The sequence below is a fragment of the Narcine bancroftii genome, chromosome 5 (genome assembly GCF_036971445.1).
Source record: "Narcine bancroftii isolate sNarBan1 chromosome 5, sNarBan1.hap1, whole genome shotgun sequence".
NCBI lineage: Eukaryota > Metazoa > Chordata > Chondrichthyes > Torpediniformes > Narcinidae > Narcine > Narcine bancroftii.
The window spans coordinates 202,155,734-202,183,597 of NC_091473.1; the positions used below are offsets into that span (position 1 = coordinate 202,155,734).

A 27,864-nucleotide genomic window follows, 5' to 3' on the forward strand; every position below is an offset into this window, starting at 1 on the left:
AAAACAAAAAGAATTCCCACAGGATCCTGAGTTGTTCCTGCCGGATAACATGAAGGATATAAGACATACAATGAAGTTGTCCAAATTCCAATTCAATTTGCAATGATTGCATTGGTAGTGGCTAGGAAGTGCATAGCAGTTACCTGGAAACCTGACTCTCAACTGAGCTTTGCACAATGGAGCAAGGAGATGCAAGCTTGTGTTTCCCTGGAGAAGATTACCTACAACCTGAGGGGAAGGTACGGCACCTTTCAAAAAATCTGGTAGCTGCACCTGAACAACATAGGAGCACAACTGTGAAAAGTACAATCTTGCTTTGGGGCCCAACTTGCCCTAAACATGGTGGGGTGGGGGGTGGGAGCGGGGGCCTGCCTTAGTCCAGCCAAGAAAAGTCAAGGAACAAAAGGAAATTGGCCTGGTTCCTCTCTGCTGCACCAGACCTGACCCATAACTCCCTGATATGATTTATCCCTGTTTTGGATGTTTTGTCGTTTAAACATCTTTTTTGGTCCATGTGTTGAGTGTTTGAGGTTTAGGGAATGGGGTGGGGGGAAGGGGGAGAAGAGAAAGGATAAAGGGTATTAGGTTTGGACTTGTTTGTAAATTTCTATAGATATGACTTGTAAAAGTGTTAATTGTTGTCAACTTGTACGATTATTGCTGACAAACTGTAATTTACCATGGATAAACCTGAAAAACCATAAATAAAATATTCCAAAAAAAGTGCAGAAGATGTTTTATTGTGAGATACTGACAACAAAGCTAAATCCACCTCATCAGATACAGACTGGGACTCACATGATGACTGTTAAACAGTGAGAGTATGGATGTGTTTGCTGCCAACTTTACTTCAGACGATTATAGCCAGAGTGATTCTGAAGGATTCTAAATGTGTTGTTTTCAGATGATAGCGATTTTGAAGGGCGCTGATTGTGTTGTTTTCAGTAAAAATCTCAATGAAAATCTGTTGCAGTCATTTTCTTTGGGTTTTCAAGGGTCAACATATATCAGCGCGGATTGGATTTTGAGCTGAATTTAAGGTCTCAAAAGTATATCCGGTGTATAAGTCGTCCTCATTTTTTGAGAGATATTTTTGGGGATTTCACAACTTGACTTCTATGCTGAAATATACGGAATAAATTTTTGATGTCTTTTCTGTTTTCACTCAGTGCTTCAGTGGTGCGGGGGAAACCGATTTTATACTGTTTGAACTTTTATCTGGATATATATACATATGTGATATTGTATTTTCAGTTTTGTTCCCTTTTCTTAATTAAACTGTATTTATTATAAAAACCAATAAAAGATTGAAAAGGAGATTTGGCATGGAAAGTGTGCTGACTGGCTGCATCACAGTCTGGTATGGGGACACCCATATGCCAAGCATAAAGCCCTGGAAAAGGTAGTGGACACTGCCCAGGATATCACAGGCAAAACCTTCCCCACTACCAAGTACATCTACGGGGAACACTGTCATCAGAGAGCAGCAGCGATCATCAAAGACACACAGCACCCAGCACCAGCTCTGTTCTCGCTGCTGCCATCAGGAAAGAGGTGCAGGTGCCACAAGACTCACGCCACCAGGTTCAGGAACAGCTGCTCCCCCTCCATCATCAGACTCCCCAACGACAAACTCAATCAGGGACTCATTTGAGCAATCTTACTTGTGCACTTTATGGATTTAATTCCCTCTGTAGTGCATAGTCAGTTTGTGGAAATTTGTTATCTGTTCCACATTTGTTTACATGTATTCGCTATACAGTTTTTTCAGCTGCATCAGCAGGGAAAAGAATGTGATGACATGTATGTATTCTAGCAATAAATCTGAAATCTGATCATACTCCTTTGTACTGATATATGCCACAGGTTTACTGACCTTATTTCGAATTCTAAGCGCACTCAGAGACAGTTCCTTTTTAATGATTGCGCTTTTAAAAACTGGTAATCTTTGCCTCTTTTGCACTTGGCTTTTATCCACTCTTCTCTTACTCTTTTTTAACTTCCATCCCTCTCTTATTTTTTGAACCCCCGTACTATTTAATCTCCTGGCCCAAGTCTCTCTTTGCCTATCCCTGTCTCCTTTTCCTCCAGCTCCCCACTCCCTTCTATCTCCTATCAGAGAGCTCCCCTCTCCCCCATTTCTCTTCCATCCTCCTACCTGTATCCATCTATTTCCTCTCACCTTAGCCTGTGCTCCTGGCTTCCTCCACCCACTTCCTGCAATGATGCGACCAGGACTGAACACAATAAGTGTGGACAACCAGAGTTTGATAGAGCAGCAGTGTTACCTTGCAGCTCTTCATCTCAAGCCCCTGATTAATGAAGGCCAACACATCATATACTTTCCTAACCATGCTATCAACTTGCATGGCAACCTTGAGGGATCTATAGACCTACACCTCAGGATCTCTCTGTTCCTACGAGACAGCTTGCCATTCCTGATTGTGATGGCGAAGTTGAGCTGTCATCTGGAACTGCTTCAAGTCCTCCAGGTCAGTCCGTGTTTAAATATTCCTCAATTGTGCATGGTTAAATGCTGTACTCGCCGAGAATTTGCTGGTGTTTCTGCAGGGTGGACAATTGAGTGAACGCCCTTCTGCACTCGATCAGGTAAAGAGGTTCACCCAGTGTGAAGTCTCTGATGTCTCCGCAGAGTGAATGAACGAGAAAATCTCTGCTCACAAACAGAGCATGTGAAGGGTCTCTCCCCAGTGTGGACCCGCTGGTGGATCACCAGGTGAGATGTCTGAATGAAGCCCTTCCCACACTGGGAGCAGATGAAGGGCCTCTCGCCTGTGTGGACTCTTTGATGGATCACCAGGGAAGATGAGCGATTGAACCCCTTGCCGCACTCGTGGCAAGAGAAGGGCCTCTCACCAGTGTGGACACGGCAGTGTCGCAGCAGATGGGATGACAGAGTGAAACCTTTCCCGCATTGGGAGCAGGTGAAGGGCCTCTCCCCGGTGTGGACCCGCTGGTGGGTCAGCAGGGAGGATGAGTCAGTGAATCCTCTGCCACACTCAGGGCAGGTGAACGGCTTTTCCCCTGTGTGAACCCGCTGGTGTCTCTTCAGCTTGTCTGACTGAGCGAAGCTCTTGCCGCACTCGGGGCAGGCGAACGGCCTCTCCCCTGTATGGTGCCGTTGGTGGGCCGCCAAGTTGGATGGGTGTCCGAAGCTCTTGCCACATTCGGAGCAAGTGAACAGCCTCTCTCCGGAGTGGACCCGCTGGTGTCTCAGCAGGTTGTATGAATGGGTGAAGCTCTTTCCACAGTCGCAGCAGGGGAAAGGCCTCTCTCCGCAGTGAATTCGTTGGTGCCTCATCAGGTTACCGGATCGCTTAAAGATTTTCCCACAGTTGGAACAGCAAAATCGTTTCATTGTTCTGGAAATCTAGGGTAAATCTGCTTCCCAGACACAAGACGTACACGTTCTCTTTCTGTTGTGTGGACGAGCCACTGTCTTCTCTCCTATCAACAAGAGTTCAAGTTCAAATTTACAGGCACTTGTTGCATGGTATAGTGAGAAATTCAGTTCCTAAAGAGTGCAGAGTCAGGGAGGGAGACGAGTGAGGGTGAAACATGAAAATCAGTAGATGCTGTAGTAAAACACACACAGAAATGCTGGAGGAATTCCTCCGATTTCTCAGCATCCATAGGAGGTAAAGATATATTACCAATGTTTCAGGCTTGAACTTTTCTCCAAGGAATAAGCAAAGAAAAGGAAGGCATCAGAAGGCAAGGGGAGAGGAGACCAGGCGAAGAAATATTGTTAATTTGCATTTGATAAGAGGAGAGGTGAGATTGGTTAGTATAGAGCAAAGGGAACGTTGGGTGAGGAGAATATGGCTCGGGTGGGGTCCTGTTTTTTCGAGGAATTATCGATGGATGAGAGGTTTATATTGATAAAATACTTCACAATTGCTCACCTCCGGGGTCGATTATCAAAACTTCACACGCTGGCACACATCGATTTGTTTTCTCTCCAATGTGAACCCTGGATCTCCCCTGTGGCTGACCAATAAATTCAAGCTCTCTCCCACTTAGCTGCTTCTGTCAGCGATGCTGAGCTTCAGTGCCGTCTACCCGATGCACGTTCATGCTTTCCACATTCAAAAGGCGAGGAATCGATTGGCAGAGACAAGATCAGGGTGGTGCATGGTTGAGAATCTTGTTTGCAAGTGCTCCTCTTCAGATTGCCTGTCAAAGGGGCTGACAAAGGGCATCACTGAGAATAGGGCAGAAATGGAGAGCGGGTCATTCCAGTTTTCAGGGAGAGCAGAAGATTGTGGATTCGGGGCAAACTGGAGAATGTGGCTGAAGCCCAAGGATCAGACCGGATGTCCAGAGTGGTGCAGAAGGGAGGGAAAAACAGCAAACAGGGTGAGGGTGGGGGGGGAGGGAGGGGGTGTGACTCTTGTGAATGGAGAGGGAAGAGTGTGGAGAACTGAAGGAAAGGAGACTGATGAATGAGGGAGAACGGGGAGTGGTCTTGCAGAAATTGGAGATGTCAATGTTAATGCCATCCTACCTGATAACCCTCTATTTTTCTCACATCCATGTGCCTAAGAGTCTCTTAAATCCCCCTAAGGTTCCACCCTCCATCACCATCCCTGGCAATGCATTCCAGGCACCTATTACACAGTGTAAAAAAAACCCACACCCCTGATATCTCCCCTAAACCTTCTTCCCTTCACTTTCTACAGATATCCTTTGGTGTTTGCTACTCCTGACCTGGGAAAAAAAATAGCCAGCTGTCTATGTTATCTATACCTCTCCTATTCCTGTAGATCTCTAGTTAATCACTCTTATCATACGCTCCAAAGAGAAAAGTAACAGCTCTGCTAACCTCGCCTCACAAGACATTTTCCAATCCAGGCAACATCCTGGTAAATCTCCTCTGCACCCTCTCCATAGCCTCCACATCCTTCCTGTAATGAGGTGACCAGAACTGAACACAATGCTCCGTGTGATCTCACCAGAGACTGAAAGAGCTGCAACATTACCTCACGATTCCTGAACTCAAACCCCCGACTAATGAAGTCTAGCATGCCATATGCCTTCTTAACCTTGAGAAATGTATGATCTTGGACCCCAAAGTTCCTCTGTTCTTCCCCACTGTTAAATATCTGACTATGTACTCTTCTTTCAAGTTTGACCTTCCAAAATGCATCACCTCACACTTAGCCTGATTGAACTCGATCTGCCACTTTTCTGCCCAACTCTCCATCCTGTCTACATCCTATTGTAACCTACTACCACAACCTTCAACACTATCCTCAACATCTCCAGCTGTCCTATCCCCTGCAAATGTACTTCTTCACCCAGGTCATTAATAAAAAAATCACAAAGAGGAGTCCCTGAACAGATCCCTGCAGAACTTCACCAGTCACTGAACTCCAGGCAGAATACTTTCTGTCCACTACTACACTCTGGCTTCTGCAGGCAAGCCAATATTTAATCTACACAGCCAAGGTTCCATGGATCCCATGCCTCATGACTTTCTGAACAAGTTTCTCATGAGAGACCTTGTCAAATGCCTTACTAAAATCTATATATACCACATCTACCACAGTAAGGTCCCCTTGAAGATCAGAGAGGAAGGTTTTGCCTATGATATCCTGGGCAGTGTCCACTACCTTTTGCAGGGCTTTATGCTTGGCGTATGGGCGGCACAGTTGGCTTAGTGGTTAGCACAACACACCATCAATTGGGACTGAGGTTTGAATCCTGTGATATCTGTGAGGAGTTTGTATGCTCTCCCATGTCCGTGTGGATTTTCCCCACGGGCTCTGGTTTTCTCCCACCATTTGAAAAGTACCGGGAGAGTGTAGGTTAATTGGGTGTAATTGGACAGCACAGACTTGTTGGTCAAAATGTCCTGTTACCGTGCTGTATGTTTAAATTTATTATTTTTTTAAATTTACCTTCTCAATTTCTTTTATTACCTCCTCAATTAGGATTGTGAAGTATGGCATTCTCTTCACAAACTCACGCTGACTATCCCTGAGAAGACTCGAATTCTCTAAATGCTCATAAATCGTATCCAATAGTTTACACACCACTGATGCAAGACTCACTGGTCAACAATTCCCAGGATTCTCCCTATTACCTTTTTTAAACAAGGGGAACACATTTGCCATTCTTCAATCCTCCAGCATCTGCCCTGTGGCCAAGGAGGAAGCAAAGATCATAGCCAATGCCCCAGCTATCTCTTCCCTCCTTTCCCATAGAAAACTGGGGCTTATCAATCTTAAAGACAATCCATTACTTTCTCTTTCCCAATCTCAACATGGTCCAGCATACAAGATTGCTCTATTCTGACTTCACCTTGATCAAGGTACTGATGCAAAGTGTTCATTTAGGACCTCTCCAAACTCCTCTGCCTCCAGGCATATGTTGTCTCCTTTATCCTTAAGTGCCCCTACCTTCACTCTCCTCATCCTTCTATTCTTCACATATGCGAACACCTTGGGGTTCTCCTTAATCCTATCTGCCAAGGCCTTCTCATGCCCCCTTCAAACTCTTCCAAGTCCTTTCATAAGTTCCTTCCTGGCTGCCCTTCCAGGTTCCTGTTGTCTGCTTCTTTCTTCCCCTTGACTGGCTGCCTTACCTGCTTTGTCCACCACGGTTCTCTTTTCCTACCATCCTTTCCCTGCCTCTGTGGGGCAAACCTTTCCAGAACTCTGCACAAATGTTCCAGAAACATCTTCCACATTACCTCTGTGATTTCACCCAAGAACATCAGCTCCCAATTTACTTTCCCTAGTTCCTGCCTCATCCCATTGTAATTATTCCTTCTCCAATTTGTCTGCTTTTATCCTTGACCATAGCTATGCTAAAGCTCAGGAAATTGTGGTCTCTCTCACCCACCAAGAAGTTCACTACCCAGTACTAGATTCAGTATGGCTTCTCCTCTCGCCGGCTGGACCACATACTGTGTCAAGAATCTTTCTTGGATACACCTGACAAATTCTGCCTCAACTATCCCTCTTGCAGTCAGGAGGTGCCAGTCAATATTTGGGAAGTTGAAGACTCCCATGGCAACAACCCTGTAATTTCTGCACCATTCCAAATATGCCTACTTATCTATCCCTCGGGCTACTTGGGGGCCTATAGACTACTCCCAGTACAGTGATTGCTCCCTTCTTATTTCTGACTTCCACCCACATCATCTCAGTAGACTCTCCCTCTGCAGCGTACTCCCTTTCTTCAGCTATACTATCTTTGACCATTAATCCTACTTCTCCCTCCACTCCTCGGTCTCTTAACTCCCATCTTATTTCTTTAAAAACCCAAGTACCTGCACCAGCCAATCCCTGCCAAGTCAAGCCAGCCAAGTCTCTAAAAGCCACAACATTGTAATTCCACATACTGATCCTTTCTAAGTTCATTACCCTTATTCTTAACACTTTTTGCATTGAAATAGACACACTTCAAACACTCCAACTGACTATATGTATGCTTCCTCCCCTGTCCTTCCTTACAAAGACAAAGGGGTAGCCAAGGATATCCACATGGGTCCCTGCTATGCCTGCCTTTATGTTGTCTATGTGGAGGAATCCATGCTACAAGCCTACAAAGGCAACTCCCCTAATCTCTTCCTCTGCTACATCGATGACTACTTTGGTGCTGCCTCGTGTACCCATGATGAGCTCATTGACTTCATCCACTTTGAGGCCAACTTCCACCCTGATCTCATATTCATTTGGCCAATCTCCAGCAACCTTCTCTCTTTTCTTCAATTTCTGTCTCCATCTTGGGAGGCAAATTTTCGACAGACATCTTCTACAACTCACCAAATCCCAGTTATCTCAACTATACTTCACTCTGTCCCCTGTAAGGATTCCATTCCTTTCTCTCAATTCTTGTCTTCATTGCATCTGTTCCCAGGATGAGGTCTTCCATGCCAGATCATCAGAGATGTCCTCCTTCTTCAAACAAGGCTTCCCCGTCAACTCAGTGGTCAGCCGTATATCTGCCCTAGCCCCTCTGCCCCCATGTGCAACAAGGACATGATTCCTTGTGTCCTCACCTCCTACCCACCTCTGCATCCAACACATCCTCCTCCGCCATTTCTGTCACCTACTATGTGATCCCACCACAAGACAGATATTCTCCTCTCCTCCCTGCTTTCTGCACGGACCACTCCCTCCATGTCTCCCTTGTCCACTCTTCCCTCCCCACCAATCATCCCCTTCGGACCTACCCCTGTGACTGCAGGAGATTCTCCACTTGTGCCCACACCTCCTCCCTCATTACCGTTTGGGGTCTCAAACAGTTCTTCCAATTGAAGCCACATTTCACTTGTGAATCTACAGGGGTCATCTACTGCATCCGGTGCTCCTGTTGTGGTTTCCTCTATGTCGGAGAGACTGGACACAGGCTGGGAGATGGCTTCATTGAGCACCTCGACTTTGTCCGCAGTAATGGTGTGGATCTTCCAGTGTCCACCCATTTCAATTCTCCTTTCCTTTCAATGAAAGGTCTCCTTTCCTCTTGCTGTCTCTCTCTCCATTCCTTCATAGTCAAAAACTGCCCCCTGCCCCAATGAATTCTTATCTTTCCTCTTATTTTATCCAATTAACACCTTTTGTCTATTGGCCTGTACTTCTCCCTCTCATTCTTCCCTTCCACCAGCTTTTAAAGATAAGTCTCTGCTTATATTAGAAAGCACATTGTAAGGAAAGCACATCAGTATATGAATTTGCGGAGGTTTGGAATGACATCAGAAACCCTGGCAAATTTCTACAGAGGTGTGGTGAAAAGTATGCTGACCAACTGCAGCATGGTCTGGTAATGGAGACACCAATACACCTGAGCATAAAGCCCTCCAAAAGGTAGTAGACACAGCACAGGACATCACAGACAAATCTCTTACCACTATTGAGGGCATCTACGGGGAACACTGCTGTCAAGAGAAGCAGCAATCATCAAGGATCCACACCACCCAGCATATGCTTTATTCTCATTGCTGCTTTCAGGAAAGAGGTGTTATTGCCACAAGACTTACACCACCAGGTTCAGGAACAACTGCTCCCCCTCCACCATCAGACTCCTCAACAACAAACTCAATCAGGAACTCATTTAAGACCTCTTGTGCACTTTATTGATTTTCTTTTTTCTCTCTGTATTGCAGTTTGTTTACATATGTACACCATTTACAGTTTTTCTGGGCTATGAATAAGTAGTAAAACTGCCATGCCCGCAGATAAAAAAGATTCTCAAAGTTATATGTGATGTCATGTATGTTCTCTGACAATAAATGTAAAAACTGCCTGCTTTTTGCTCATCCTTTCGGGAAATGATCTGGCAGGAAACGTCTTTACAAAACATCCAAAGGATCTGCTCACACTAACCATCCAAGATTCTCACATGTACAAAACGCTATGTATTTATTTGTATCGATTAAATAATTGTCCGATATATGTATTGCTTGACTGTATGTGTGTTATGTTTGACTGTGTGTCTGTGTTTTGCATTGGTAGACTGAGAATGCTGTCTCATCCGGATGTACTTGTGCAATCAGATGACAAAAAACTTGATTTGACGTAGTGAAAATTTGTAATTGGACATGGTAAGGAATGGAGCAAGATGTCATAACTGGACACAGAAAGGGACGGGGCGAGAAATGATAATTGGACACGGTAAAGGACGGAGCAAGAATTTATAAATGGACATGGTAAAAGATGGAATGAGAAGTTATAACTGGATCCAGTAAGGGAATGGGCGAGAGCTAATAATGAGATATAAGGGATAGGGTGAGAATTTATAACTCGACACGGTAAGGGACGAGGTGAGAAGTTATAACTGGACACAATAAGGGACGTGGCAAGAGGTTGAAACTGGACACAGTAAGGGACGGGGCTAGAAGTTATAATTATTTATGATAAGGGATGGGGAGAGAATTTATAACTGGACCTGATCAGGGACGGGGTGAGAGGTTATAATTAGATAAAAGGGACTGGGTGTGAATTAATAACTGGACCCAGTAAGGGACGGGCCGAGAAGTTATAACTGGACATGATAATGGATGGGGTGAGAAGTTATAATTAGACACGGTAAGGGATGTGGCGAGAAGTTGTAAATGGGCCCCGTAAAGCACGAGGCGAGAGTTATAATTGGATATGATAATGGACGGGGTTAGAAGTTAAGAACGAGACACTGTAAGGGTCGTGGCGAAGTTATAACTGGACACGGTAAGGGACGGGGCGAGAAGTTCTAACTGGACATGGAAAGGGACTGAACGAGAAGTTCTAACTGGATACGGTAAGGGACGAGGCGAGAAGTTATAATTAGATGATAAGAGAGGGGGTGAGAAGTTATAACTGGAACTGGTAAGATACGGGGCAAGAGGTTATAAATAGATATGATAAGTGACGGGATGAGAAGTTATAAGGGATGGGATGAGAGGTTATTATTAGATATGATAAGGGACGAGGAAAGAATTTATATCTGTAAGGTATGAGATGAGAATTTATAACTGGACACGGTAAGGGACGAGGAGAGAAAATCTAACTGGACACGATAAAGGACTGGGCGAGAAGTTCTAACTGGACATAGTAAGGGACTGGATGAGAAGTTCTAACTGGAAACGGTAAGGGACGAGGCGAGAAGTTATAATTATACATAATAATGGACAGGGTTAGAAGTTAGAACTGGACACGGTAAGGGACGTGGCGAGAAGTTGTAAATGGGCCCGGTAAAGCACGGGGAGAGAGTTATAATTAGATGATAATGGACGGAGTTAGAAGTTAGAACTAGACGCGGTAAGGGTTGTGGCGAGAAGTTATAACTGGACACGGTAAGGGATGAGGCGAAAAGTTATAATTAGATACGATAAAGCGACGGCATGAGAAATTATAACTGGACCCGGTAAGGGACGGGGTGAGAGGTTTTAATGCCGGTCGAAAGAACCAATGACTTGTTGATCCAAACCAAGGCTTTTATTAACTAAAAGACTGGAGCATATCACAAGTAGGTCAACCAGTCCAGAATGACCTGGTCTGGCTCGGAGCAATCCTTTAAGACCTGCCAGTAGGTGTGGCTACACTCTCAGCCAATCACAGTCATCCTACACTGCCATCTGTACATATACACACTGGTGATAGAATCTATACTATCACAAGGTTATAATTAGATAAGATAAGGGACGGGGTGAGAATTTATAAGTCGACCAGGAAGGGACAGGGCGAGAGGTTATAACTGGACAAGGTAAGGGACAGGGTGAGAAGTTATAACTGAACACAGTAAGGGACGGGGCGAGAAGTTATAACTGAACACGGTAAGGGATGGGGCGAGAAGTTATAACTGGACTGGTAAGGGACCAGGCGAGAGGTTATAATTAGATATCATAAGGGCCGGGGTGAGAAGTTATAACTGGACCCGGTAAGGGATGGGGCAAGTAGTTGTAACTGGTCCCAGTAAGAGACGGGGCGAGAGGCTATAATTAGATATGATAAGGGACGGGGTGAGAAGTTATAAGTCAACCAGGAAGGGACAGGGTGAGAAGTTATAACTGAAAACGGTAAGGTACGGGGCGAGAAGTTATAATTAGTTATAAGGGACAGGGCGAGAAATTATAACTGGACACGGTAAGGGACAGGGCAAGAAGTTATAACTGAACACGGTAAGGGACAGGGCAAGAAGTTATAACTGAACACGGTAAGGGACAGGGCAAGAAGTTATAACTGAACACGGTAAGGGACAGGGCAAGAAGTTATAACTGAACACGGTAAGGGATGGGGCGAGAAATTATAACTGGACCGGTATGGGACCAGGCAAGAGGTTATAATTAGATATCATAAGGGCCAAGGTGAGAAGTTATAACTGGACCGGTAAGGGATGGGACAAGTAGTTGTAACTGGTCCCAGTAAGAGACGGGGCGAGAGGTTATAATTAGATATGATAAGGGACGGGGCAAGTATTTACAACTGGACAGGGTAAGGTATGAGGTGAGCATTTATAACTGGACATGGTAAGGGACGGGGCGAGAAGTTCTAACTGGACATGGAAAGGGACTGGACGAGAAGTTCTAACTGGACACGGTAAGGGACGAAACAAGAAGTTATAATTAGATGTGATAGGGGAGGGGGCGAGAAGTTATAACTGGAACCGGTAAGGTACAGGGAGAGAGGTTATAATTAGATATGATAAGTGACGGGATGAGAAGTTATAACTGGTCACTGTAAGGGATGGGACGATAGGTTATTATTAGATATGATGAGATGAGAATTTATAACTGGACACGGTAAGGGACGAGGAGAGAAATTCCAACTGGACACGGTAAAGGACTGGGCAAGAAATTCTAACTGGACACGGTAAGGGACTGCATGAGAAGTTCCAACGAGGCGAGAAGTTATAATTATACATAATGGACAGGGTTAGAAGTTAGAACTGGACTCGGTAAGGGATGTGGCGAGAAGTTGTAAATGGGCCCGGTAAGGGATGGGGCGAGAGGTTATAATTAGATATGATAAGGGATGGGGTGAGAATTTATAACTGGACATGATAAGGGACAGGGCGAGAAGTTCTAATTGAACACGGTAAGGGATGGGGCGAGAGGTTATGATAAGGGATGGGGTGAGAATTTATAACTGGACATGATAAGGGACAGGGCGAGAAGTTCTAATTGAACACGGTAAGGGATGGGCGAGAGTTATAATTAGATATGAAAGGGATGGGGTGAGAATTCATAACTGGAAAAGAGTCGACCCATGGTTGGTGCGGGAAATGCTGAGCTCCTCCAGCACGTCTGTTTGTCCACTCCCATGCAGCCACTCCTCCCTCCTGACCCTGAAGCAAGACGCCTGCACAAACAGGAGTTGGTGCAAGCAGGAAGGTGCTGCAGACATTCAGCACCTCACTGCCTGCACATGAGGAGCGGGCGGAACCTGGCTCGTGGGCTCCCCACGCGCGCTGCGCGGCCTGCTGTGCCTCCCCTCGGGAGGCGACCACTTTTCCCCGTCACGGCGGCGTGCCCTGGAGTGCCCACAAGAACTGTTCTACCTACCGCTCCCTGCGCCGTAGAGAGTCCGCCGCCGCCGACACCGGAAATGACGCCGCGGACATGCGCACCGCCTACCCTCGGCGCAGAAGCTTCGTGAAGCATTGCAGCAGGTAGGAACACCAGGGCCGATGGATGCCGTGCCGGAGGCGGCAGTAGCAGCAGCGTCGGCGCGGTTGGGGGTGAGAGGCTGGGGAAGGGAAAGTGGTCAAGGTGCTACAGGACCTGCAGGAACGAAAAGCCGGTCCCAATTCCTCCGCCACATACCTTGGGATCCAAGCACCGGTCATTCATTCTTCCTCCTGCGGGGGCTCTGACGTCACGGGCCGGTCGTAGCGCATGCGCGCTGCTGTTACAGGTATGCGGGGGACAAGTTTATTGCCATCTGATTATCCAAGTACAACCCGACGAAATACCCCCAATAAATACCCCTCATTCTTCTCAACGCCAGAGAATAAGGCCTTACCCTGTAATTGAGTGGCTCAACTCCCGGAAACACCCAAGTAAATCTTATCAAGTTTATTGTCATTGTTCTCTGGTCCACTGTGTAAAACACGCAGAGACACAACCACATGTGACACACATACTGATAAATAATTCATTTGCAGGACATGTATTTATCTATACAAATAAATACATAAATATTGTACTGAGTAAATTAGAGTCTCTGGTGGTTTGTGTGAGCGGTTCCTTTGGTCGTTTGGCATTCTCACTGCCCATGGGAAGAAGCTGGTGATGCTGGCTCTGATACTCCTGTATCTCTTTTCCAACAGGAGCAGTTGGAAGATGCAGTGTGCAGGGTGGAAGGGGTCTTCAATGCCCTCTTCAGACAATGATCCCGGTAGATCACGTCGATGGCGGGGGACCCCCATTGCTACTCTTATGGTCCCTTGGATCAACCTCCGATCCATTTCTCTGCAGTAACCATGCAGCTGGCCAGGACGCTCTCGATAGAGCTCCTATAGAAAGCTGACATAATGGTGGCTGGTAGCTTTGCCAGCTTCAGTCTTCTCAATATGTGCAGCCACTATTGGGCCTTCCTGACAAGTGAGGAGATGGTCAGTGTTGCTAATTAACTCCAAGGAATTTTGTGCTCTCCACTCTCTACTGCAGAGTTGTGGATGTGTAGTTGAGATGGTTCATTCCTGGCCTTGACATCCTTGATCATCTCCTTTGACTTGTCCACTTTGAGATTCAGGTTGTTACTCTTGCACCATTTCACCAGATCTCATTGTTGTGACTCATTGTTGTTTCTTTGAAGACTTTATTTAAAATTTTATAACATGAATACAATAGAGAATTACATTTAAAGAAAAAAAAATTAAAATGGTATGATTACAATATTACATCGGAAAACTACACAAAATAACTCCCCCCCCCCTGTTAATTGTAACACAATATTAGTAATCTAACTTAAAATTAGTCCAACCCTCCCCCCCCAAATAAAGAGTGAAGAGTTAATAAAATTAACAATATTATATATGGAAAAAAAATACCCACTTACAAAAAAAGAGATAAAACTTAACCTAAAAAAAATTCTAACAACAAAAAATTTTTTTTATCAATACTAAAATATCATGCTTAAACATATATTTAAATCAAACTTAAATGCATATAATTAGCAAACGGAGTCCACTTTAACTTATAAAAAGACATCCTATCCTGAATTGAAAAAGATATCCTTTCCATAGTCAAACAAAATTTCATCTCCAAATACCACTTATCTAAAGTTAGTATATTTTTATCTTTCCAAGTAAGTGCTATACATTTCTTAGCCACAACTAAAGCTAAATAGATAAAGGAAATCTGATAATCCTCTAAACCTAAATCAATTAATGATTGCATGTTCCCTAATAAAAATATATCGGGATCTAATACAAGATGGATATTATATAAACTGTTAAAAATAGATTGAATACCTTTCCAAAACTGTTGCAATCGATCACAAAGCCAAACAGTATGCAAAAAAGTATTGGCCGTCTGATCACATCGAAAACAAAAATCCAACTTACTAAGACCAAATTTTTTTAATTTCTCCGGCATTAAATATAGCTGATGAAAAAAATTATAATTAATCATCGCTAGTGTAGCGTTAATTAATTTCCGAATACTATTCTGACAAATTTCCATCCAAGCTTCTTCAGCTATTTTATGTCCTAAATCTTTTTCCCATTTCAACTTATCTTTATCCCAGTCTTTTTTACTATCAATTTCTTGTAAAATACAATACAAATCAGATATATATCCCTTTTTTGGTATTGAATGTCCGCGGCGTCATTTCCGGTGTCGGCGGCGGCGGACTCTCTACGGCGCAGGGAGCGGTAGGTAGAACAGTTCTTGTGGGCACTCCAGGGCACGCTCACACCTTGATGAAAGGCTCAGGCCCAAAACATTGGTAACCCTTTACTTCCTATGGATGCTGAGAGACTTGCTGAGTTTTTGCAACACTTTCTGTGGGTTGCACTACAACCCCAACATGTGCAGACTTTCCTGTTTAACCCATCCACAGACCTCATTGTTCTTTGGAGTTGTTTTGCCAATTACAGGAATATCCTCCTTTACAAATACTCACTTTATGCAAATTTGTTTTTACGAAGGAACTTGTGTTCGCTGTCTGAAAGAAATTTGAATGGGTTTTCGCTTTTCTGAAAATAGCCTTCAGTAGTTGTGAATGGGTCTTCGCTTTATGCCATTTCGGCTTAGGCAAGGTTTCGTAGTAAATTGGGGAATACCTGTATTTAAGAGGGCAGAAATGTTCTTCCTTCCTCTGACTGGAACTATTTCTTTTCATGTTCAAAGCTCAATAATATTATCAAGTATGGAGGATTGATTGAAGGACAGAAAACTGAGGGAGTGAATTCGGTAAACTAATAAATGACGATGCAGAGAGCTGTAGAGTTTAATGTGTTTCTCAAAAGCATTTGATAATATTATGCATGGCTAAATAAACAAGGAATCAAACATCCAGGAGACCCATGGAAAAGTTGGTTACAAACTGTCCCAGTGGGAGAAAGGTGCAAGCTTCAGTGACCTGAGGGCTGTGTGTTCCAGACTCTGATTACTTTACCACCAATGGAACACTTCCCTTAACCACCATCAACTCCATTTCCTGCTCATCTGCCCTGGCCCTCTCTGCCTCGAACAACAAAGTCAGGATTCCTCTTGTCCTCTTCTACCACCCCACCAGCCTCCGCATCCAAATACATTTTCCTCCTCAATTTCCGTAACTACAGTGATCCCACTACATACACATCTCCACTTCGCCTTCCATAGGGACAACTCCTCCATGACTCCTTTGTCCACTCATCCCTTGCTACCAATTGCCCCCCCTTCCCCCTGTGACTGCAGGAAATGCTACTCTTGCGCCCAAACCTCCTCCCTCACCACCATTCGGGGCCCAAAGCAGCTCTTCCAAGTGAAGCAACACTTCACTTGTGAATCTGTGGGAGTCATCTACTGCATCCTATGCTCCCATTGTGGCCTACTCTACATCGCAGACTGAGCATCTTCACACTGTGCGTATGAATGACAGGGAACACCCAGTGGCCAATCATTTCAATTCTGTACCCCACTCCCACGCTTTCATGTCTGCCCACGATCTCAAGCTGTCAAACCAAAGCTACTTGGAGGAGCAACACCTAATATTCCAACTTCTCTGGTTTCTGCCATTCATTCCCCGTCCTCCCTCTCTTCCTGATTACTCTGTCTTCCTTCCTCCAGCTTTCCACCCCCCTTCCCTCTCGATTCACAGAGCAATCCCTTCCTCCCGCTATTTGCTGGTATTCCCTCCCTCCTTTATCCACCTATTGCCTCCTGCCTATGGGACTGTGCTTCCCCCACCCCCCACCATTTTGTTCAGGTGTCTTTCCACATTTTGATCATATTTGATGATGGTTTCAGTCTCTTGTATCTACGAGGGAGAGGAGACTCAAGATAAAATTTCTAATAAAATAGTTTGCTACTGCACAGGAGCAGCTAAGGTGATTTTACATTCAGGTCTTCTGAATCAGGGGCCGGAGTCCGAACTAAGTTGCAGTTGATCAGGGAAATTAGAATGATCTATTCTGAATTTCGATCAAGTTCTTGAAGATAACCTCTCTCAACTACTTTCACAGGGAATTGGCAGATAAGATTTCCAGGAATCAACCATCATGTCAAGATCTTACAAAGTAACTGAATATATCAGCACCAGCACATCATAGGAGGGGAAACATTTGTCTGTTTTGTCTCTGTGAAAACATTTCAAACATCAGTATAACCAGCAAGACAGCGAGACTTGCATTGAACTGGATGTATTTGCAGAATTGACTGTGGAAAAAGATTCAAACCACTGCACCATCAAGAGGATCTCAGCAAAAAAGTGGGAGAAACGCTTATTTAAACTAAATTTAAATATACAGCACGGTAACAGGCTCTTTTGGTCCACGAGTCTGTGCTGCCCAATTACACCCAATTGACCTACAATCCCATACATTTTGAACGGTGGGAGGAAATCGGAGCCACCAGGGAAAGCCATCGCAGACATGGGGAGAATGTACAAACTCCTTGCAGACAGTGTGGGATTCGAATCACAGTCCTGATCGCTGGTGCCGTAACAGCGTTGTGCTAACCGCAGCGCTAACTGTGCCACTCGATGCAAGTATGTTGAGGATTTGATCAGGAAGGCCATATATTTCCCCAATCAAAGTGATATCTTTCTGCAGGTTATTGAAAGCCAGAAAGGAATCATTTATTATACCAACAGAAATAGCTTACATCACAGGGAGGAGAAACTTTCTGCTCAAAACATTATTCCTTTATGGCCATGGAACCTTTTCAGTATTCTGTTTGTGGGACACAGTTCAAGCAATCTGGAATCCAGACAACACTGCAGCAAATTTACACCAGAGAGAGGCCATTCACCTGCTCTGTGAACTCATCCCAGCTGATACACCACCATCAGGTTCACGCCAGGGAGAGGCCGTTTATCTGCTCTGAGTGTGGGAAGGGATTCAGTCGATCATCCCATCTCATGAGACACCAGCAAGTTCACACCGGGGAGAGGCCGTTCACTTGCTCTGAGTGTGGGAAGGGGTTCACTCAGTCATCCAACTTGGTGACGCACCAACGAATTCACACCGGGGAAAGGCCATTCATCTGCTCAAAATGTGGGAAGGGGTTCAGTCGCTTATCCAGTCTGATAACACACCATCGGGTTCACACAGGGGAGAGGCCATTCACCTGTTCTGTGTGTGGAAAGGGATTCACTCAGTCATCCAGCCTAGTGATACATCAGCGAGTTCACACCGGAGAGAGGCAGTACATCTGCCTGAAATGTGGGAAAGGATTCTGTTTGTCATCACACTTGCTGAGACACCAGCGGGTTCACACTGGGGAGAGGCCATTCACCTGCTCTGAATGTGGGAAGGGTTTCACTCAGTCATCCAGCTTAATGACACACCAGCGAGTTCACACTGGGGAAAGACCGTTCACCTGCACCAATTGTGAGAAGAGATTCAGTCGCTTATCCAGTCTGGTGACACACCAACGAGTTCACACCGGGGAGAGGCCATTCATCTGCACTGAGTGTGGGAGAGGATTCACACAGTCATCCAGTCTAGTAACACACCAGCGGGTTCACACAGGAGAGAGGCAGTTCATCTGCTCCATGTGTGGGAAGGGATTCAGTCGTTCATCCCACCTGCTGAGACACCAGCGAATTCACACTGGAGAGAGACCGTACATCTGCTCTGAATGTGGAAAGGGATTCACTCGGTCATCTCATCTGCAGAGACACCAGCGTGTTCACACTGGGGAGCAGCCGTTCACCTGCTCCGAATGTGGAAAGGGGTTCACACAGTCGTCCAACCTGATGATACACCAGAGGGTCCACACCGGGGAGAGGCCGTTCACCTGCCACAGGTGTGGAAAACGATTTCCAGATTCTTCTTACTTGCTGAGGCACCAGCGTATTCACACGGGAGAGAGACCATTCATCTGCACTGAGTGTGGGAAGGGATTTACTCAATCATCCGCCCTTGACAGACACCAGCGAGTCCACACTGGTGAGAGGCCATTCACCTGCTCCCAGTGTGGGAAGGGATTTGCTTTGTCTTCCCATCTGCTGAGGCACCAACGAGTCCACGCTGGGAAGAACAGTTAAAAACATTGGGTAGGAATTATTTAAACATTACATCTGCTGAGACATCAGATGAATCCTAAATTTATTGCTGCTGTTAATCACATCCAGAATTTCTGCTGATGGTACATCAGTTCTACTTAAACACTCTGCTCAGTCATTGCTGGATTAATGGAAGGTAAAATCTTTATGCAAAATTTTGTGAGAAGACTGGGTGAAATTCATGATGGGCATTTTGATACAGTGCACTTATGGCTGAGAGAATGGCACTGTTCTTTATGATTAAAAAAAAAATCACATTGTAAATCAAAGAATCATTCCCAAAGAATTAATGGCTTTATAGTGAAGGTTTGTCATTCAAATGTACAAAAATAGAGGAATATCTGTATCAAGACCTTAGAGCCCCCAGCATGTATAGTACAAAGTGTATTTAGTCCAACAGGCTCTGACAGTTTCTTTGCTCCCATCAGCTTCCCATCTTTCTCTGCTCCCACATTGTTGTTTTTCTCCTCAGATTCCCTTTAAATTCAACATTAGACTTGCTGCACAACCTTCAATCTTGAGGATAGGTCTACTTAGCCTCGTCTGAGAGATCCATAAAATATAGGAGCAGAAATAGGTTATTGGCATGTTGAGTCCACTCCACCATTCCATCATTCTCAGCCTTATTCCTCTACCTTCTCCACATTGCCTTTGATACCCTTACTATTCAGATGCCTATCAATCTCTGCCTTAAATAAGATGAATGACCTGACCTCCACAGCAGCAAATTCCAGAGGTCACCACTCTCAGGGTAAAGAAATTCCACCGCATCTCTGGTTTAAATTAGCACCCTTCAATCCTGAAGTTGTGTCCTAATATCCCCCACTGTGGGAAACAACTTTACCACATCGACTCTGCCCAGGCCTTTTCAGTGTTGAAAATACTTCTACAAGTCCCCCCCCTCCCCCACCCCACCCTCAATACTCCAAGGGGTACAGTCCAAGAGCCATCAAAAAATTCCAGTGTTTGTCAGGAAAGATTTTCCCTTAAGGGAACCATGACTTTGGCCAATATTGTCATACATTTCCAGGTACTCCGTTACCTCATCCTTGACAATCGACTCCAAAACTTCCCAACCACCAAAGTTAGGCTAAACAGGTCTATAATTTCCTTTCTGCCAATCCCTTCATTCCAGGAATCATTCTTGTAAATCTTCTCTGAACCTTCTACAACGTCAACACATTCTTTCTTAGATAAGGAACCTAAAAGTGTACCCCATACTCCAAGTGAGGCTTCACCAGTGTCTTATAAAGCCTAAACATCACATCCCTGCTCTTATATCCTATTTTTCTAGATATGAATGCCAACATTGCATTCTCTGCTTTCACCTCCAACTCAATCTGGAGTTGAATCATCAGTGTATCCTGCACGAGGACTCCCAGGTCCCTTTGCACCTCAGAATTTTGAATTTTCTCCACATCCAAATTATAGTTTGCCCTTTTATTCCTTCCACCAAAGTGATGGCCGAACACTTTCGACACATTACATCATTTGCCACATCTTTGTCCATTCTCCTAATCTATACGTCTCTCTGCAGCCTCTCGCTACCTAACCCTCCATCTATCTTTGTATCATCTGCAGACTGAAGCACAAAGCTAGTTATTCTGCAATCCCAATCATAGCACACAGTGTATAATGAAGTGGCCCCTGTGGTACACCACTGGTAGCCAACCAGAGTAGGATCCCTTTATTCCCCTCTCGGTTTCCTGCCGACCAGTCAATGCCCTACCCATCTTTCCTCGAAGTCCATGGGCTCTCATTCTTGTGAATTAGCCTTATGTGCGGCACCTGATCAAAGTCCATTTGAAAGTCCAAATATTACACCATCCACTGCATGTCCTTTGTCCAGCCTGATTGTGGTTTCCTCACAAAATGGCTGTCAGTTTGTCATGTAAGATTTTCCCTTAAGGAACCCATGCTGAATTTGGCCTATCTTGTCATGCAGCTCCAGGAACTCCATAACCTCATCCCTGACAATCGACTCCAACAGCTTCCCAACTACAGATGTTAGGTTAGCTGGTCTACAATTTTCTTTCTGCTTCCTCCCTTTTTAAATAGCAGAGTGACCTTTTCAATTTTCCAGCCCTCTGCAACTGTGCCAGAGACCACTGATTATTTGGAAGATCATTAATAATGTCTCCACAATCTATATAGCTCCTCCTTTCAGAACCCAAGGGTGCTTTCCATCTGGCCCAGAAGATGTATCTACCTTGAGGCTTTTTAACTTCCCAAGCACCTTCTCTCTGCTGATTGTGACTACGCCCACCTCTTTGCTGTAACAGTCTTGAGAGTCAGGAATACTGCCAAGGACTTCCGCAGTGAGGACCAATGCAAAATACTCATTTAGTTCCTCTGCAATCTCCTTGTCTCCCATTATAATGTCTCCAGTGTCATTTTCTATTGGTCCTACATCTACTCTTCCCTCTTTCTCACTCTTAATAAAAAAGAATTTGGTATCCTTTTTGGTATTATTTCTGAGCCTCCTTTTAAAGTTCATCTTTTCCTTCCTAATTACCTTTTATTTGCCTGAATGCTTTTAAAAGCTTCCCAGATCTCACTAAGTTTTGTTTCTTGAATTCTTTCTTGTGCTTTTATTTCAGCTTTGACTCCTTGTCAGCCACAGTTGTGTCATATTTCTATTCAAATATTTCTTTTTTGGAATATACAGTGCCCTCCATAATGTTTGGGACAAAGACTGTTTTTTTCCTTTATTTGCCCCTGTGCTCCACAATTTTAAAGTTATAATCAAATAATTCATGTCATGAACTTGCACATTCCAAATTTTATTCAAGGTTATTTGTATACATCTTGGTTTGACCATGTAGAAGTGCAGCACTTTTTGTACATAGTCCTCTCATTTCAGGGTTCCATAATATTTGGAACATTTGCCTTTATGGGAGTTTGTGGTATTCAGGTCTACGTAATTGCTTCATTGGTGCAGATATTAGAGAGCTAGGCTTCCTTTTAAGCTTTTGATCCCCTTTGGAGATTGTAGTTGCCATTTTTCTACATGAGAACCAGAGTTGTGTCAAAAAAGCCATTATGAGACTGAAAAACAAGAAAAAAAACAGAAATAGACATTGCCCAACCTTTGGATTACTAAATCAACAGTTTGGAACATCATTAAGAAGAAAGAGCGTACTGGTGAGCTCAGTAATCACAAAGGGACTGATGTTCCAAGGAAGATCTCCACTGCTGATGACAGAGGAATTCTCATCATAACGAAGTACCCAAACGCATGTCCGACAGATCAGATCCATTCTTCAAAAGGCAGGTGTGAAAATGTCCATGACTCCTGTCATGGTTGACATAGTGGTTAGTGCAAAGCCTTTACAGAATCAGTAATCGGTAACAGGGTTCAATTCCTGCACTGTCTATAAAGAATTTGTACGTTCTTCCCATGTCTGTGTGAGTTTTCCCTGGGGGCTCCGATTTCCTCTTACTGTTTGAAACGTACTGGGGGTGTAGGTTAATTGGGTGGAAATTGAGTGGCACGGACTCATGGGCCTGAATGGCCTGTTACTGTGCTGTATGTCTAAATTTAATTTTTTTTTTAATAAAGACTTCATGAACTGAAATACAGAGGCTACACTGCAAGATGCAAACCATTAATTAGTCACAGAAACAGAATGGCCAGATGACAGTTTGCCAAGAAGTATTCAAAAGAACCTGCAGAATTCTGGAAAAAGATCTTGTGGGCAGATGAGACCAGTATTAATCTGTATCAGAATGATGGCAAGAGCAAAGTGTGGAGGTTTAAAGAACTGTCTGAGATTTACACTGCAAGATGGAACCATGGCAAAAGCATACTGCATTTGCCATGATTGCATCTTGCAGTGTAGACTCTATATTTATGTTCATGAAGTCTTCTGAGGACAGTAGTAATTGATACATGTAGAATGTTTCTAATCTGTCGGACATTGGGGATTTTTCTTTGTGATACACAGATCGGGTGCAACCTGTCCCACTTGTACAGATCACTCCTTCCCTAAAAAGATTCCAATGGTTTAAGAACTTGAAACACTGCCCCCTACACCAGCTCCTCAGCCACACATTTGTTGGTGCTATCTTCCTCCCCTAACCTTCCCCAGCTCGTGGCACCAGGTTTTAGCCAGAGATGACCACCTTGGAGGTCCTACTCTTCAGCCTCTTTCCAAACTCCCTAAACTTACTTAGCAGGACCTCTATCCCACTCTGCCCACGTCATATGTACCACAACCTCTGGTGACTCACCCTACTTCTAAAGAATATTCTGCACCCACTCGGAGACATCCTGAACCCGAATCCCCGGGAGGCAACACGTAATCCCGTAGTGTGTTTTGCGAGCAGGATGATCGAGTCCCCTGTAATTCTCTGCCTGACTTCACTCTTCCCTTCTGAGGCTCAGAGCTGACCGTGGTGCTATTGGTCTGTCTGACACCTTGCCCAGATAGGACATTCCCCATGCCCAAGCCCCAGCAGTTTCCAAAAGGGATACCCTGTTCTGATTGCCTATTTCCTTTCCCTCTCCTGACTGTCATCCAGCTACCTTCCTCATGTCTCCTGGGTGTGATTGCATCCCTGTAACTCATGTCTGTCACCCCCCACCCCCCAACCTCCTGAATGATCCAGAGTTCATCCACATTTAACTCCAATTTCCTAACACGGTCAGTAAGGAGCTGCAGCTGGATGCACCTCTTACAGATATAATCAACAGTGACATGTAGTGTGCCAGATTTCCGACATCCTGCAATTGGAGCATACTGCTGCCATCGAGTTCTTATCTGACCTTACCTGTAACACATCCTCAGCCTCTGCTCGCCAAAGCCTCTGACTCTCCACTCCTACACTGGGCCACTCCACAATGGCCGCTCCATTTTTATTTGTTCGTGGCTCAATCTGTAGCACCGATTCCCACCAATCACCACTTCACTTTTAAACTCCACTAAACAAAGTACAGCTCCTGACATTCACCAGTTGCCGAGTCCTGGCTCTGCTGCGCTCTGCTTCACTTATGAATTCCCATCTGCTTCTGTTCCATCTTGCTATTTACCATCATGTTCTGCTCCTGCCACATTTCAGGATCCTGGCTGCAAAACTAAAAGTAGAATTAAGTTCAGGTCGACTCAGGATGCTGATTCTCCCATGAGTGTGGTCAAGACCTGGAAACTGCAGACACTGCCAACTCCACAGAAGGAGGTGGCATTAAGGTAAGCATGTGGCAGGGTACAGAGACCAGCAGGAGTGCTGTGGTGGCTTCAGCTGCAGTCTCAGTTCTCCTGCTGCCTCTCAGTCCAGGATCAGGACCATGTCCTCGAAGCCCACCCCAGACCAGAGACTAGCATCATGACAGGGCCCCCCACAGATAAGAGACTAGGATCATGCCAGTCCTGGTCCAGAGACCAGGATCATGTCAGACCTGGTCCAGAGACGAGGAAGCATGCCAGGCCCGGTGCAAAGACCAGGATCATGCCAGACCTAGTCCAGAGACCAGGAAGCATTCCAGTATTAATCTGACCCAAGACTTCTTTAAGATTGTTGGTTAACATCTGTCTATGCTGATTCAGTACCTCAGTAATAGTCACCATAGTCAGATTTGGTGGCACTTCTTTCTTCCCGAATGTACTTCTTGTAGCCATTTCAATGCGAGTGTAAGTGGAAAAAAAGAAAACGCAAAGAATGTGGAGCATTTTAGTTGTAGAATAAAGAACTGAGTAGATGAAAGAACAGGACCATTAGATTTTTGCTGTTACTCCATGCTGCAGCCAACTGGAAGAGTCCTTAATCAACGGATCCCACTGAATCATTCCTTTGGTTATCAAACTATAGTAATATCAGATCATCCCCCTGTTGTGTTATCTATGACTCTTCTGGCCTTCCTCAAATAAAAAGGTATTGGTGTCTCAATTCAAGTTGATTATCAGAGAATGACCTTGTGAAAGTTATGAAGAAGCAGATGACTCTTCTTTGATCCAAACAACTCATCAGAAATTTCTAGTCTGGATTGTTCAGGATGCTATGTAAGCTTTTTTGAGGGGGCAAATGATTTCTTACACCGTAAATCTAAAAAGGAAATAAAAAGGTATATACTATTTAGAATGTGAATTATGGATGTGATTTATAATTTATGTATGTTAGTGATATACAGAATATCTTATTTAGTTTATGTAACTGTCCATACTATCTTATTGAATTGTACCTTTTTTGTTTGTATAGGTTCTTCATTAAAATAAAAATATTTTTAAAAGGGAAAAGAAAAGGAAGACCAATAAAGATTAGAATTAATTAAATAGATCAACAATATGCTGAAACTAAAAATGCTGAGTTATATAAAAAGTGTGTTGAATTTCAAACTAAATTTGGACTTCTTTCAACATATCCAATTGAAAGCAAACTGTTGAAGAGTAGGAGTTCATTTTATATCCATGGTGATAAAGCAGCCAAGCTTTTGAAGCTAAGAGGCAAATTACAAAAGATTTGAAAGGAGAATGGTGACATTACTAGAGAATATTGTGAGATAAATGATATATTCAGGAATTTTTTTTCCTGACTACACTTTTGAATTCACAAATTGTATTAATTCAGTGGAAAATTTCCTGGATTGTTTAAGCATTCCCAAGCTTTTTTTTGGATGACCAAATGAGACTAGATGAGCCTATAATCGCATGAGGAAATAGTTGCTGCTACTTCTTCACTGCAGTCTGGATGCATTCAGGGACCTGACGGGTTTCTTTTGGAGTTTTTTGAATATTTTTTCTCAACTACTTTCACCTCAGTTAAGTTGGGTGTTAACACACTCATTTAGGAAGGGTCATCTTCCAGCAACATTTCTTTTTAAAATATTTTTATTGATTTTAATAAAGAACTTAATAATACAATACAATGAGATGATGTGAATGGTTCCACATAATTAATAAAACAATCAGTATATCAAAAACAAATGTAAATTGTAAAACATATCCATAATTCCTAGTCCAGTTAGTATTAAAAAAAAATAGAAAGAGTGAAAAAAGGAAAAGATTGAAAAAAAAAGGAAACTAAGTAAAAAAAACAAAAGAGGAAATAGTCCCCCTTCCTAACAATGTTGCCAGATTATTGCTAATCATATATAGCATCTGGCAAATAAAAACAAATGGAAAAAAAATGTGAAAGAGAACATGGAAAAGACACAAATCAGACAATTCAATTACATTGAAATTAAATTATCAAATAAGGTGAGTCAAATATTATATCAGAATTAGTAACTGAATAATGAATCTTTTCCATATTCAAACAAGACATAATGTGACACAACTACTGATTGTGGGGCAGCACCCTTCCATTTAAGTAAAATTGGACATCTCGCCAAAGGAAAGGCAAAACCAATAGCACAACTCTGAACCAGAGACAGAAAAATAATTCCCTTACTGAAGAGGGCCACCTCTTAGTACAATAGATTCGATACAAAATTTATATTAAAAATTGTAGACATTTGTACCTTTTTATAATGGTTCAATATCTAACATTTATATCGTGCTGATGGGAATAAGAGCCTCCTTTAGATAAAAAGCCTGGGAACAGGACCTACAACTTACAATCTCAGAAGAAACTGGAATGCAATTTTCAAATTGGTTAATACTCATCCTTATGTGCCTGCCACTCCTACAATTTAAAGTAGCCCATAGAGCTCACACGTCCAAAGTCAAATTATCTCATTTCTTTGCAGATCTCCTCATTGTGATAGATGCAACAATGAGGATTCTTCCTTAATTCATATGTTTTGGACATGCCAGAGCCTTGAAAAATACTAGAATGTTGCATTTCAAACTTTTTTTGTACTTTTTAAAGAATTTTAAACCTAGCCCTTTAATTTCCTTGTTTTGTATTGTTGAAGAGAATGGCATAACTCTAACGACATCTGATTTGCATGTATTAGCTTTCACCTCTTATTGCTAGGTGGGTAGGGTTGCCCATATGGAAGGACATTGCTCCACCTACTCACACTCAATGGCTACGTGACATCATGTCATGTTTAAATTTAGAAAAGATTAGATGCTCAATTGTTGATTTGAATTTAAATTTTCAAACACTAGGGACCTTTTATGAATTATTTTCAGAATCTTTGATTTGATATGAATGCAAAAATGTTGACTAATAAAATAATTTATCACTTTGATAAGGAATTCTTTTTTTCCCTTTCTTTGCCAAACAGCTTTGTTTTTGCTGGTGAGATTAGATCTTTTTATAATAAATTAATAAAATATTACGGTAATATAATTTGTTTAATTGAGAATGAGGGGTACCTTGAATGGAATGGTATGATCTAAGTATAATGTACTTTTTGAAAAAATTTTAATATGTATTCTTATATACACTGTATTTTTCGATGTGGAATTTCAATTTCAATAAAATATTTAAAAAGTAAGAATAATTATGGACAAAGTGCAGAAAATCTCACTCCAGTATTTTTCTAGACTAGGACAAGTCCAGAACATATGAATTAATGACACTTCTCTGCTTTTACACCTGCCACAACAGTGACTCATATCAGAGTTAAAGCAAGGCAATTTAACCTTGTACTCTTTGTACCACCCTAAATTGTAATAAACAATGACGGGCACATAACAAAGAGCTATTAACCAATTTAAGAATTGTGTCCTAATCCACATCCGATATAGTCAAATTTAAATCCTGACCCCAAGCATTTTTAATTTTAATGAGTGAAGTCTGTTTTAAACATAAC

At 43.3% G+C, this 27,864-nt stretch overlaps 1 protein-coding gene and 1 pseudogene across 7 annotated transcripts in view; one reads left to right on the forward strand and one right to left on the reverse strand.

Moving 5' to 3' along the window:
- Positions 1 to 13,322, reverse strand: LOC138764592 (zinc finger protein 436-like; annotated as a pseudogene).
- LOC138764584 (zinc finger protein 271-like) overlaps positions 13,089 to 27,864 on the forward strand; it is a 20,194-nt gene continuing 5,418 nt past the window's right edge. For 2 of the 7 annotated variants that reach the window (XR_011358202.1, XR_011358205.1), the window contains exons 1-2: positions 13,133 to 13,361; positions 17,119 to 24,352. Coding sequence is in view for 1 of the 7 variants with exons in the window: in XM_069940703.1 (XP_069796804.1) it covers positions 17,802 to 19,145 (1,344 nt within the window). In the remaining 6 variants the exon portion in view is untranslated. The other 5 variants (XR_011358204.1, XR_011358206.1, XR_011358207.1 and 2 more) reach the window with 5 other exon arrangements.